Source organism: Podarcis filfolensis (genome assembly GCF_964270895.1).
Source record: "Podarcis filfolensis genome assembly, chromosome: 14".
Lineage (NCBI taxonomy): Eukaryota > Metazoa > Chordata > Lepidosauria > Squamata > Lacertidae > Podarcis > Podarcis filfolensis.
The window spans coordinates 39,060,744-39,076,093 of record NC_139616.1 but is presented as its reverse complement, the minus strand read 5'-3'; the positions used below and the strand labels follow the sequence as shown (position 1 = coordinate 39,076,093).

General features: G+C 42.4%; 1 protein-coding gene across 4 annotated transcripts in view; it reads right to left on the bottom strand.

Annotated features, from left to right (window-relative positions):
- Positions 1-15,350, bottom strand: part of VPS35L (VPS35 endosomal protein sorting factor like) — a 78,694-nt gene that overhangs the window by 33,561 nt on the left and 29,783 nt on the right. For all 4 annotated transcript variants that reach the window (XM_083584960.1, XM_083584959.1, XM_083584961.1 and 1 more), the window contains exons 13-21: positions 14,894-14,971; positions 13,644-13,766; positions 10,396-10,442; positions 8,624-8,735; positions 7,418-7,534; positions 6,656-6,709; positions 5,538-5,618; positions 4,457-4,519; positions 3,775-3,860 (exon numbers count right to left, since the gene is read on the bottom strand). In XM_083584960.1, the coding sequence (XP_083441086.1) occupies positions 3,775-3,860; positions 4,457-4,519; positions 5,538-5,618; positions 6,656-6,709; positions 7,418-7,534; positions 8,624-8,735; positions 10,396-10,442; positions 13,644-13,766; positions 14,894-14,971 (761 nt within the window). The remainder of the gene's footprint in view (positions 1-3,774; positions 3,861-4,456; positions 4,520-5,537; positions 5,619-6,655; positions 6,710-7,417; positions 7,535-8,623; positions 8,736-10,395; positions 10,443-13,643; positions 13,767-14,893; positions 14,972-15,350) is intronic.

The following is a 15,350-nucleotide window of genomic DNA, read 5'->3' as shown; positions in this document are numbered from 1 at the left end:
GCAGACATACCTAATGCTGTCCAGATGCTTTCAACCCCCTGATCTTAAAATGGTGGACTTGGACTCACTATGGAATCACAATCTGGGTCTAGTGTGAGTCACCATGGCAGTACAACCATCAAACAAATATACGGTTGTTGTTTTTTCAATGTATACGTTAAAAATACATGTGTGGACTAAAAGTGGGTCCAAACTACTGTTTGGGACTGCAACTCAGGATCCAGGCCAGATAAAAGAAACTACTTCACACTACAGTAGCCTTCCTCAACCTCGTACCCTCCAGATGGATAGCTCTGTTGGTTAGAGCATGCCGCTGATAACGCCAAGGTTGCAGGTTTGATCCCCGTAAGGGACAACTGCATATTCCTGCATTTTAGGGGGTTGGACTAAGATGATCTGCAGGGTTCCTTCCAATTCTATGACTTAAGATGCTGTTTGGAGGCTCCAATACTTTGGCTACCTCATGAGAAGAGAAGACTCCCCGGAAAAACCCTGATGTTGGGAAAGATGCAGGGCACAAGGAGAAGGGGACGACAGAGGACGAGATGGTTGGACAGTGTTCTCGAAGCTACCAGCATGAGTTTGACCAAACTGCAGGAGGCAGTGGAAGACAGAAGTGCCTGGCGTGCTCTGGTCCATGGGGTCATGAAGAGTCGGACACGACTGAACAACTAAGCAACAACAAGATGCTGTTTGCCCGCCCACCCCCCCCAAAAAAAACCCCTTCCATGAGTAAAAGGGGAAAGTACACAACCCCAAGCTGTAGTCAAGATCTGGCCCTAATACATGAACCAAGCCTGAGATCGCAAGACAATCAATAATTAATCTGGAGTGAAAACAAAACAGAAGGATCAAAGGTAATAATAAATTCTGGAAGGTTTTGAAAGGGACAGCTAATCTGAGGAAATTTCATGGAACACAAAAGGTAAATTAAGCAGTAACTGAGAAGGAAAATACAAACAGCAGACCAAGCACACTCAAATCCCACAGGGAGGAAAATTTCACTCCGGGGCAGGCACACACAGACAGCTGGCACACGGTCCACAAAAAAACAACACACAACAGGCCTGAGAGAGTAGAATCAGACAGACTATAAGCACAGCTCAAGGAGATGCCTTTTAAACAAAGGCAGGAAATGAGCTGGTATTTCAAGGGCCGAGTTCCATAGTAGCTACCTTGGAATGCCATCATTTCCTGCTGCTGAGTACTAGGATGAAGACAACCTGGATGGAGGTGTCCTAGTGCCCCCTCGAGAACTTTGTTTTACTTCAGTTCATTCAAGATACTGAATGTCATAGCAAAACTGCCCACTCACTGAATTACAGAAGAAGAAAGAGGCAGCACGGATGACAACAGCCCAATTCAGTGTGACCTTTTTATGCAGGGGAGGCTGCAGAAGAATGAAATGCCCTTGGATGGGTTAATACCCTTGGCTCTCCTACTCCAGGCTGTCCAGCCCCAGCTGAAAGGAGGGAGGAAACTGGTTTTAAAAAAAGACATCCAGCTTCTAAGAAAAAAGGAAACTGGATGAGGTCAACAGGCCCCCTCTTGCATAAAAAAGCCAGGCCTCAGCAGGAGATCAGTAGGGAACCTGAATGGGGGAGAAGAAGAGAGAATTCAGCCTGACTTACATGACAGGGACCTCCTCGGAAGAAACACAGACTGCTCTATGAAATCCAGAGTTTGGCCAGTAGCTTTTAAACAACCATGCAAAAACCTAAGAGACTGATCCTGAGACCCAGTTTTGTTGCTCTTTTGGTTGAGATGTCCAAAATGAACCAACAATATAGCTCTAAAGACAAAGATGACGGAACTGCAAGCCAACATTAAGATTAGGGGGGAAAGTGTTGCAAAGAATAAACTGTCACAACGGGGACAGGGAAGAGAAAATAGAACACAGACTAGATCAGTTGTTCTTGCTAAAATGTGCTTCTCGTACGGGTGTGGAGGCACTTCCTGCCAGCACAGGCTAGTACTTTTATTTACAATAATTTATAATGCCAAGCCAATCAAAAGTGCATGTGAGAGTTTTATCATCCATCACTCCTGAACTGACACACTACCGCACGAATCAATGAGATACAACACTGAGCTCTTTATAATGGATTGAGGAAATTAAAACAAAAGCCTCCAGTTAACATTTCTGCGAAGTGTTTTCTCAAGACTCAGTTATCACCGCTTAACAACGTGAACCTGCAGTCTAAATATCACAAGGCGATAAAAAGGAAATTAAAGCCGCTTGAGAAAGAATGTAGTCAGCACTGAAAAAGAAACTATTTTGATTTCGTTTTAATTTAAAGAAGTGCTGACTTTTCTGCAGTGGAGCCTGTAAGGCCCAGATGCTCATGTGTTTGCATCCTGCTATCACAGCGGCTGTCAGTGCAGCAGAGAAGCATATGGCAAAGTATCACCTTCAACCTATTCAAGCTGCTGCACAATGAGCGACAAATCTAGCAGCAGAAAGGTTTCATCCTTTCAAAATGAATTAATAGATTAATGTCCTTTTTAAAAACCAACTTGAAGAGGCATCGCCAATTAACCAGGAAACAGGTTTTGTAAGAATATAAACAAGCGGAATCCACACAGAAATACTGCAATGCACTCTCCCTTCCTAAAAGGAGAGTGCTTGTTCAGAGTTCCATCCATCCATCCCTCTTCCTCCCCACTGACCTGCATTTCCCTTTTCTTTTCCAAATGACAGTCAACATTCCATGGCAAATGCACATGCTCATTCATAACTGGGCAGGGAGTAGGGTCTCCCTTGGGCTTTTTGGTTGGTTTCCATTTTCATACTTCCGAAAACCCTGGGATTCTCCCAAGCATGTTGGATACCTCTCCCGCTTGTTTCTAGGTGGAACCTGTTTTGGCTCCATTTCTGTTGGCACTGCCAGAGTTTGCTATTGTAAGGAATGACAAAGCCTCCAAGATGGCAGGCCGCCTCTGAAAAGGATCATTTCCCTCTTCACTTTCACAGATAGAGGAATGTCTCTTCTAAGATGGTTATCAGCTGCAATATATACCCGTACCATCTGAAAACCAGCAATATGGGTTTTCTTCTATTATTTAATCTGTGACACTAATAAGCAGAAAATGCATCAACGCTTTTATTTTAGGAGCACAGGGGTCACACCCACACCATACATTTAAAGCACATGAAACACACACGGCTTCCCCCAAAGAATCCTAGGAACTGCTAAGGGTGCTGGGAATTGTAGTTCTGTGAGGAGTAGGCCACAGTTCCCAAGAATCTCTGGAGGAAGCCATGTGCCTAAAATATGTGTTAAATGTGCTTTAGGTATGACCTAACTCTGAAGTGTCTGTATTTAACACACAAGTACATAAAGCTTGGCACACATATCTATTCAAGCCACAGGAAAATGGGAACCACCCTCCATAACTGCCTGAGTATCAGCTTTGCAGCAAATGTGCATTCAGACAACAGGGCCTTGCATTTCTGTCTGCCCTTCCAGATCTGTTTGCTCACATTCAAATACACTGCTGCCTTGAATCCAGCATGTCTAACTGCAAAACATACTTTAAAACATAGCAAGACTACCCTAATGCAGTTCGTTTCATAATATGCTATTTATATAAACATCAATAGGAATTATATTGTATTTAAATGCTCTTTTTAGACTAATCTTTAGTGTCAGCAGAAATACATTTCCAATGCCAAATGGACTGCAGACCAATTCACTCTGTCGCCCTTAACAACCCTTCAATAGATGGTCTAGAGTCTCTGGAGTGCACTTAATCAGAATACTTTATACTTACTTAATAAAAGCTTCCATGATGCACTTACAAACCTCCACTCTCACACTCTCTTTCTGGAACATATCCAAGAATGGTAAGAATTTCTCCTAAAAAGTCAACAGAAATACCACCAAGTTTAGGTACTTACAGCTTGAGCTAGCCTATATTTGCAGAATACTTTGCTTCATCTTGGGGGGCATGCAACTATGGTTGGGAATAAGCGCCCTGGGAGTCCAGGCATGCATGCTAACACTGAGCTACAGCCTCTGCCAGCTACAAAATGGCTGGGGAGCCGTAAGACATTGGGGACAAACAGGCAAGGGACAAGGTGTTGGACAGAAGGAGTCAGAACCGTTGTTTAAGGAAGTCATAAACTATTTTGAGAAGCCTTTGTGGCTGTGGAGCAGGATAGAAAAGCAAAACAAAGCCAATCTTGGTTTGGGTCTGGCTTTTGGCCATATGCCAGGTTCGTTGGGCTCTCCCAATGACTGCATGGTGAGAATGGGGTGAGCAGATGAGAAGAGTAATTTATAGCTAAGGGTGGGGAGGACAGGAAGACCCAGATCAGCCAAATTCCCATTATTCCAGTTCTGGCACAGCTTTCGCTCCTCTGCCTTCTAGCTCCCCTCAAATTCTTCTGGAATAACCAGCAAGAGAAGATGGACTAACAAGAGAAGATCCTAGTAGCTGTGTGGAAACTTACCAATGAAAAGAGAACGGCGAAGTCATGGAAATAGGTGATAACCTTCTGAATTATTGACTGGAGCTAAAGAGCAAGAAGCAGGAGAAAAAAGACACACACAGTAAAGAAAGTTCCTGTTTTGACAAGTGTGGGGAACCTTTAGCTATCCAGATGTTGAACTACAACTCCATTCAGCCCCAGCAAGTATGGCCAATGGCCAGGGGGGATGGGAATTGTAGGATAGATGGATAGAGAGATAGAGATAAGGATAGGGATAGAGAGATAGATCAGGCATGGCCAAACTTGGCCCTCCAGCTGCTTTGGGACTACAACTCCCATCATCCCTTGCTAACAGGACCAGTGGTCAGGGATGATGGGAATTGTAGTCCCAAAACACCTGGAGGGCCAAGCTTGGCCACGCCTGAGATAGATAGATAGATAGATAGATGATTGATAGATAGATGATAGATTAGATAGATAGATAGATAGATAGATGATATAGATGATAGATGATAGATAGATAGATAGATATCTGGAGAGCCAAAGGTTCCCCACAACAGCCTCATGCCAACTTTTACCCTTTCATTTAAACCCATTTGACTGTATCCAATGCTACTCAAAGACTCATTGAAATTAATGGATATTATGAACACAGGTTCATAAGATTTCAGTGGGTTTACTCTGAGTATAACTTAGTTGGATACATCCCACTGCTTCTTATTCAGTCTTTTATCAATCATGAACAATAAGCTTTCCTCTTCTTGCTGACATCATTTAAAACAATTGAAGACTATCAACAGGTCTCCTACCTCTATATTTGTTCTGGGCTCAATGTAGCTCATTGGCCTTACATGGTTCAGAGCTACCTATTAAATCAGATACACATCTTTCATTTACTTGCATCAAACACTAGCCAGAATTCTCAAATAACAGTCCTACTCAAAGTTGAGCCACTGAAATTTATAAATCTAATTCAGACATTTCAAGTAATGCCAATGGCTCTCGTCTGAGCAGAACTAGCATTGGATACAGCTCCCATTGTACGGTTTAGTCTGAACAAAATCCTTTGTTTTCTTTTCTCATGGCTGCACTCTTCATTTACCTGGGGGTAGGCCTCTTCAAATGCCCGATCTGGAGTCATGTGTTTGATGACATCCGCCAAAACTGTATTGACCTCACGCTTCTGAAAAGGGCAAGTTAAATGCCATAAGGGAACAGTAGTGAAATAGTCATGAATTCAACTTTTCAAAACCATACCATACAAAACAAAGACAATTACATTACCAAGCTAAGCAGCTAGAAGCCTTATTCCTACACTGCTAATCCAAGTTTTGGGATGCTTTTGGAATCCAGAGAAATTGTTGTTATTTAAGGTCAATGAGCTAGAATTAATTTGAGCTTTAATCCATAACACCAACAAAACACAGGTACACAGAGATAAGAGTTTGTTTGAGGGGACTCTGTGTGCTGCTGCAATGGTCTGCTAAAACCCTCAAGTCTACGTCTCCTCTAACTCAGGTATAAAAAGGGAAGGGCTGCGTAAGGTTACAGCATCATATGAAGTGAGACACTAAGTGAGCACTTAGCATCACACTTAAGAATTATCTCGGTGTCCAGCAGAATGTCGTCATCACAAAGAGGAACTGGGCTACAGCCAAATGGCTAGATCATAAAGATCTAGAGAGAGTGCGCATGAATCTCTGACTCCAGCACAAACAAGGGCTCCACTGTGCGGCACTAAGGAAGAAAAAGATCCCTTTATCATAGAATCATAGAATTGTAGAGTTGGACCCTGAGGATCATCTAGTCCAACCTTCCATAAAATAAACTTCAACATCTTTTAATGCCAGAAGTTTCATTAACACTCTCTTGTTAAATCACAGGAGTCTTAAGGAAGTGAAAGTTAAAACTACAGTCGTACCTCGGAAGTCGAATGTCTTGTGAATCTAACGTTTTGGCTCCCGAACGCCGCAAACTGGTTTGTGAACGTTCTTTGGAACCCAAACGTCTGATGTGGGTTCCACAGCTCCTGGTTGGCTGCAGGAGCTTCCTGCAGCCAATTGGAAACCACGCCTTGCTTTCTGAACGTTTCCGAAGTTGAATGGACTTCCGGAACAGATTCCGTTCAACTTCAGAGGTACCACTGTACTCTCCTTATACAAGAAAGATATACAAATACTCTAAAAACAAAAACATATACATTCTTAAATCTACACATACCGTGAAGTGTCTACAGGTATATTCCACCCAGATTTCTGCACAGTTGATATAATCCTAAAAATCGATGAATGGACGTTATGGTTTAAAAGCAGCATATCATATTGTATTTAGAGAGCTTTTAAAGCAAGCTTCACACCCCACCCTAAACACACTACTACAAATAGTCCCCAATGATATAATAATCAGCTTGCTGAATTCTTTTTTTAAAAAAACTTTAATGTATCTGAAATGTAGTTCTTATATTGCTCTGTTCTTGAAACAAATTACTGAAATACTGGAAGGAGAATCTGGCTAGTTCAGTGGTCCCCAAACATTTTTACTCAGGGACTGCTTGAAAATTGGGAGGTCCACTTTGCAATTTTCCTGCCTGTTGTAACAATTGTAATGCACTGTGCTTGTTGTTGTACAATTTGTAATTGCATTTTTATTCCTTCTCTTATTTCTCACATTGTATTACAATTTGAATTCCTTAGAGTACAATATAATCTAGGATAAGTAACAAAATACAGCAAAGCGACAATAGCAACAGTCAATACTTATATTTCATAAGCTGCTCCTACCATTCATAGTTCCTGCTCCCACTATTCTTCAGAAACACCACGGATGACCGGAATAAAGCTCACAGACTACTGGTGGTCCATAGTTTGGGAGCTCCTGGGCCAGGCAATACTCCCACGATGGAACGTGCAGAACTTGCAAAATATTTATTACAACAGTACATGGCTACAGCTGTGTCCAACTCATATCCTACCAACAACCCACCTGCGAGCTCTTTAACTTTGTGATAACCTTCCAGGCTTCATTTAAGATCTGAAGTCGATCTCCTTCTGGAGGGTCAGCTAAGGCCAAGTTTCTCCCCAAAGAACGAAAGAGAAGGTGCTGTGAAAATATGAGAGTGTCCATTCAACCATATCTGTTAGTTCAGGGATGATGAACCGAATGTGATCCTTGCGGACTGGGGATGATGGAAGCTGGAATTCAACAATATCTGGAGGACCACCGGTGCCACCCACATCCACACATTAGGGATTTCCATTCAATTTAACCGTAGCACAGCTTGCTATAAAATGATTTTGAGGTGGGGAAAAGAAAGACGTAGGGGAAACTGAGATCATCCCCAGTGCCTTAACTGCAATGGTCCTTTAGTAGGAGAACACAAGCATGGAGACACAACTAAACAACAGTCAGGTGAGGTTACAGGAATCTAAAACTGAAATCCTACGGTTGGATCCAGCCACTTAGTTGAACTTAGTCACGGCTGACTTGTCGCACTGAAATAAATGGGACAAAACTTAGCCTATGAGATTTTTAAAAAATTAATTCTGCATCAAAGGCAATTCTTCTGCATCAAAGGCAAAAAGCACCCCCCACCCAGTTCCTTCTTTTTTTAGTTGAAGCATTGTTTTAGATGAAGCATTTTTTTAAGAGAGGCACTCCTCCTGTTTGAGCTGGAAGTGGAGGTACCTCTTCTAAGCTGGCATTTGCCACCTGCAGATTTTATTATCTGCTGTACAATCAATCAGAAACAGTATTTTAGTTGCTCAAGATATGTTTTAATCTACAAACTGACTAAAATATTACATCTCTTCTGCAAATCAGTTAGCTCCCAAGACAAGAGACAGCCACTGGCAAAAGAAAAGGGGTGTTAAACAGATGTATGATCCAAGCAAGTGCTCTTTGAACTTATGTGAACTCCTTGCACTACTATAGCCTAGATGAGGGGCAAGGAAATCTGTGCCCCCCCACCAACCACAACAAATATGGCTAACTTTCAGAAATTATTAGATGATCTGGAGGGCCACAGACTCGGACCTCATGGCAAAACAACATCATTTCCATGATATCTGGCAGAAATTAAGTGTCATACAAAAATATTTATCTATTGCAAAATTATCCTGGCACCTATAAAGCATGACACTGACATAAGCGGAGAAGGTGCACAGCAAGAGGGGAGGGGAGGAACGTTACCTTGGGGAAGCCAGATTCGTCACACTCCTTAATCATGCCAATAAAATCCATAGACCTGGCAGCAATAAATTCGGCTCTGAAGGCGGACATGACTGAATTCAACAGCAAGGCGCTAGAAGAAACATCCCGATTAAGACAAGATATAACAGAAAAGGAAAAGGACTTTAATTTTATTCTTTACATTAGGGCACACCCAGACTAGCAGGATTGTTGCACAAATCAACCAATAATTGGACAAGGAGAATTCACGGCATCCTATGACTGTTATTTCCCTCCCATGCATAAAAAGCAGTAAAGACTGGGGGGAAAGTAGGGATAAAAACACTTCCACAATAGATCTTAGAAGAAGTCTTGTCCTGTTGCCTCCTTTCCAGATACTGCCTTGCCTCTTCCCACTTCATGAACCAAGTTGGCTACTTTTTATTTTTTTTTAAAATCTATGTCACTGTGGCCACAGACACTTTGCTAGCTCCTTTTCAGAGAAAGTTAAAACTGGATGGCGGGCAGTGGGTCCTGAGTTTCCTGTCCCTTTCTGCTCCTTTTCTTTAAATGAAAAGTGCTTGTATTGGGAGCTTCGTTTGGTTTTTAAGACACTGTATACAGAGCAGCTGGTTGCCATCATGACCTCTAACTCGGGCAACTATCCGGACACAGAGGTGGAAGCTGATGAGATACCAGCTAAAGAGCTGAAACGAGTTCAAGGCTCTGAGCTGTTTGCTGGAGATCTGGACACCACCGTTAGGTGCCAGGTGAACACGTTCCTATTCACCTATGCATTTTGCCCTTAACTGGTGCTCGTCTTTTGGGTGGGGATGGAACATGTCCTTGTTATGCTATAGCAGGATGAGCGATTTTCATTAATATTTTTTATCTTCTGATGCATTTAAGATGCAGTACTGTATTTTTTTAAAAAAATAATAATAATGGCCTGTTGTTTTGAGACATCCCCCCCACCCCAGTAAGTGACAAGTGAGTGTAACAAATGAATAAATAAGCGCCCACTAAAGGAGATCTGAGGAAGATGGTTTTTTTGAACCTTGTGAGTGTCTGCCCATCAGAGTAGGCACGGCTGGGAAAGACTGACAAATGGAGTAACACAAAGGCACCTTTATAACGTTCACAAATGTTCACAAAAGGCGAATCCTTCAAAAGGTCCCAGCTGAAGGAGTTTGTTGAGCGGTATGTGTGTGTGTGTAAATTTGTTTATTTGGGTTTTTCAAATTAAAATTTTACAATAACACATCAACAAGGAATCTCCTGGACTTCCATCCTCCCCTTTGTGGGTCCTATTGCCAGTCCTTTTCTCCTGAATATTTTATAATAACTTTTGCATCTACATTATGTCCAAAATTCACCATTAAACTACAAGTGTTATTCCAATCCCACTAACATTTTTAGCTGTTTACAATGGTTATTAAGATAGGTTACTAAGATTTCTGATTCTTCTGGTCATTTTTGCCATTTCAACATAGTCCATCAACTTGATCTGCCATGACAGGTTTTTATATAAACACATCCACACTTTTCCCCACGTAGAGGACTTCCCTACCCCCCCATAGGACTCAATAGCAGCATTCAGCTACCAATGGAGGGGGGAAAAGGAATGTTTTGAATAAACTTGTCCCGCCTCCAATGTGGGACAAGGAGCAAGTCTTCCCCCCTCTCCACTGGGCTCCAGAATGAAGCCCCTTCCAGTAGGACTCCCGTAGATGTAAGTAAGGATCAGGGCCCTTCAGAGTTCCCAAAAAACGCCTTGCAAGCACACTACTTACTTGTTGCCTAGCTTCTTACACCTTTCCATCATTTCCGTCAGCAAAACCTACCAAAGATAAGTTCATGAGAATGAAAAAATAAGCACCCAACCAAAACATTCATTATCGGAACATAAAAAAACCCCACTCAACCATAACTTTCATTACTGAAACTTCAAATGACGCAGACATATCCAATTGTGACCCTGCAATGGGAAAGTGAAGGGAGGTGCAGTTCACCAATATTTCCTTTGTGGGAGATTCTGCTTCCAAATCTCTCAGCCATTTTGTTTTTGAACATGAAGCAAGTAAGCATATTTGCTCCAGGTCAGATCAGATGATAGCACTACCTCTATATGGATGTTACCCTGGACCACTACCATCTAAGTTAGTGGGCACCATTAGGCCTTTGCATACTGAACAAAAACTCTGAAGAGGGAAACTACATTCAATCTGGCTGACCAGATGAACATGCACAGGCTTCTAATAAGCAGCCCAACATGATTGGGGTTCCTGGTTGTGTGGAAGAACCTGTAAAAGTTCAGCTCAACAGGTCCCGGGTCCAGATAGCATCATTTTGTGGTCTGCATTGATGACCCTTTGCTACTTAACAGACTAAAGGAACTCTCTCAAACCTATGACATTTTAATCCAAAGCATGACTCTTAAGAGAATTTTCCTGATTTTTAGGAGGAAAGAGACGAAATCAGTTATTTGGCTCCACCTATCATTGCTCCAGGGGGACGCGGGTGGCGCTGTGGAGCCTAGGACTTGCCGATCAGAAGGTCGGCGGTTCAAATCCCCGCGACAGGGTGAGCGCCTGTTGCTCGGTTCCTGCTCCTGCCAACCTAGCAGTTCGAAAGCACATCAAAGTGCAAGTAGATAAATAGGTACCGCTCCAGCGGGAAGGTAAACGGTGTTTCTGTGCACTGCTCTGGTTCGCCAGAAGCGGCTTAGTCCTGCTGGCCACATAACCCGGAAGCTGTACGCCGGCTCCCTCGGCCAATAAAGCGAGATGAGCACCGCAACCCCAGAGTTGTCCACGACTGGACCTAACGGTCAGGGGTCCCTTTACCTTTATCATTGCTCCATCCTTGTCTATTATTGCCTCTGGCTCCACCTAGTGTTGGTCTCCTTGCCTTCTATCCTCCACCCGCCCCACCATATCAACGGACAGCAGCCACCCACCCTGCTGACATACACCAGTGTCAGGCAGCTTCCCATGTTCCTAAATCACAGCTCTCACTGACTATCCATCCAGAAACTGATTTCATTCTGGCACACATAGTTACCCTACCCCTCTCATTAACTAAAGGGCATCTGCCTTCCAAAAGACAGAGGACAGAGATTTCCAGTTGTCCGCTCCCATTCAGGGAACATCAAATCGATCACCCCTTGCTATCAGCTTGACAAAAGGATGGTCTCCCAGTAGCCATGGTCCTATTCTTTTGCAGTGGGAAGAAGAAGAAAACAGGTTTCTTTGCAAAGCATCTGATTTAAGGCGGGAGGGAGATGTGGTGAAAAAACAAAGAGGCAAAGTCTAAGTATGTGAAAGATTTCGTATTTCCACATGGCTGCATTGACACTGGCTTGTTGTTTTTTAACGTTGGCGCATGGTATAATACCTCGCGAGGAATTGAATTCTTGCTTAAGACTGTTTTGAGAAAAGTTATAACCGATATGCTGATAGGAGTTTAAAAATAAAAGGAAGTGTAATTTGCATGACCAAGGTGAGAAAGTAGTGTGAAGAACAACACTGGCAAGATCAAAAAGTAGGATAACAAGTTTCCTTGGTTTCTGCCAGGGAACATGCTGAGCTGTAAAAAAAAATAAAAATCAACACAAATGATGCATTATGACTACTGGTTTAGTAGAGGTTCTGTGTTGAGATTATTAAGCTGAAATCCTGCACTGACTGGCAGCAGCTCTACAGGATTTCGGATTGGGGACATTCCCAGCTCTACGTGGAGATGCTGGGACCTTCTGAATGCAGATGCTCTACCAATGAGCCAGGGCCCTTCCACTAATAAGTATGCCATTGTAAGAATGTTAGTTTATTTCTGTAGGTGCTTATGCTCCAATCCTGAGCACACTACTTTCCGCTGAAATCAATGAGATTAAGGTCACATCCATACCATATATTTAAAGTATAATTCTACCACTTTTAACAGTTGTGGCTTCCCTCAAAAGAATCCTGGGCACAGTAGTCTGTTAAGGGTTTTCAACTCACAGAGCTACAATTCCCAGCACCCTTAATAAACTACAGTTCCCAGGATTGTCCGTGACTGTATAAGAGGGTTGGGTTTTCTACCTGTATGATGTGGATGTAACCTTTGTCCAAATCCTCTTTTAACGCTGGTAGGCAAGCAGGGGAAAGGAGAGTCTATATATATCACCCTCCAAGCTGGATGCAAATTTTGTGTGGATGCCTATTGGACAACTAGAGAATTTATATCAATTTATATATTTAACTGATGCTTACTGTATCCTTAATGTTTGCTGACTGGGGTATTATTATTATTACTACTACTACTATTATTACAGTATTATAATATTTCTTTTGCATTTATGTGTGTTTGTGTGCATTTTTCTTTGTCAAATTTGCAAATTTGGCACAGGAAGGATTGGTCAAACATTCTTCAGTTCAACAGTCTATGGTCTGTCTTTGCTAAATTATCAGTAACTAGATCATCCAGGTCAGGCCGCTGATTTGTGGGAACAGACACTATTTTGAAGCAGCAGCCTCAAATTCTAGAAATGCCTCGGAACTCAGAAGCTACAAATTTTCCATCAACATTTATAAGCCTTGTTGTCAAAGCTGGCACTTATCTTGCACCCATGTGCGGAACTATCACATTCAGCCTCCAGGTGCTTTGAAATGATTCTTCAAAGACCTCTCACTTTAAAAACAATTCTACAAAATCACGTGTCCCTTAAGCCACATTTCAATTTTACATTTAGTGGCTCTTTCTAATTAACAACAAAGCTTTGCCTGCATATTCATGGGTGGTAGATGGTAGCTAGCTTTAAGAATAGAACAAGCCAGATCAATACATATTATTCACAGCACTAGAACTCTACCTGCTAATGGTGCCACCTATGTAACCTGAAAACTTCACTGATTTAGTTCCACTTTCTTGGACTGACACGGAAGAAGCAACAGATTCAGATATCAGAGCGTTTTCCATTTATACAAAGTTCAAATGCTGTACTAGGCCTCTGTTCTGGTTAAACGTTCAAATCTTTCCACAGTCAAAGAGAGATCTTTACCTCTGCAGCCCGGTAAGAGATGCACTGTAGAATCCAATCTATTGCAGGAGAATAAAGGGTTAGATATGATGGGATCTCTACACACTGCACCACCAACTGATTCTGAACTGTATCCCCATGAATCTGTTAAAAATATAAAAGATAAATCATGATGGGGGTAGGAAAAAATAATACTGTGCATTCATTAAGGAGTCAAAACATTCAACACTGACTTCAAGGAAAATTGTAGAACCCCAGGATTGCAGCCAATGATGGGATTGTTTTAACAGAAATTGCTTTCACTTGTGCATGTTGGGACACCTGATTTTTACATACACACAAACACACCCACCCCTGCCACTGAAGGAGCATCTCCACCCCCAACATTCAGCTCGGACACTGAGGTCCAGCTCCGAGGGTCTTCTGGTGGTTCCCTCACTGCGAGAAGCAATGTTACAGGGAACCAGGCAGAGGGCCTTCTCAGTAGTGGCACCTGCCCTGTGGAACGCCCTCCCATCAGATGCCAAGGAAATAAACAACTATCTGACTTTTAGAAGACATCTGAAGGCAGCCCTGTTTAGGGAAGTTTTTAATGTTTGATATTTTATTGGACTTTTAATATTCTGTTGGGAGCCACCCAGAGTGGGCAGGGTAGAAATTATTATTATTATTATTATTATTATTATTATTATTATTATTATTATTATTACTATTATCTACAGCCACCTGCACCATAACCCATTCTAACCCAGTGTTTGGGGTGGCTTAAGGGGAAGGGAATTAGTGGAAATAAGCAGAAATGCTTTCTGAATGGGGAATATCCCAAAACCAAACAGCTATGAGAACACCCAGGTCACAGAACACTATATGACTTGCTCCTCAAGCCCCTACCCAGCTGCTTTCACCAAATCACACCCACCTGTCCCACACCTGATGTCCTAAGTGATAATAGATGTGGGCAGGTAATGATGCTGCTACAAAGGAACTACTGGGCGCTGAAAGTGCATTTCCCGATTGTTCCTTCACACGCAGGGTTTTGTGAAGAGGCTCACTGAATCCTTTTCAAGTTGTCAACTGATGTCAAAATGATGTCATGTAACTGACATCATTTGACTGACAAGAGGGCAGCCCTGTCCGTCCGTTAAAGTTGGCCCACAGCATGGTGGGGGAAGCAAAGTTCCAGCTTGCAAGCCGTATCCTGTCCACATCTGGGCTAATTGAGCAAACGCACACGAAAAACACTCCCAATGTTTACAGAATCTCTTACTTACTTGCTTAAAAGTCAGAAGGAAGTCAAAAAAGTTCTTGTTGAGGTTCTCTTTCAGATGAGGAGCTACCTCCATCCCAACCTACATTCAAAGAGCCACATAAATTAAGCCTAGTCTTTGTCTCTTCCGCTGCAACACAATCATGTATATTCACATACCTATTGCAAGATTATTTTTTGAGGGGGGGTCCACTTAAAAATGGCACACAAGGAAAATTAGATGAGTATTCAGACAAGGAAGTAATCATATGGTGCAAGGTGAGTGCACTGTAAGAAAGCGGAAGAATGCAATATATAGCCAGTGTAATATTTCCTAGAAATAGGAAGTTGGCTATTTCCTAGTCTACAGAAAACTGCAACAAAACTGGTTGGTCTGGAGGCATTCTGCTGAGTCTGCCAGATTATCTAAGATCAACCCTCCAAGGTCCTCTCTAGTCTGTCAATAAGAGATACTAGGTCGA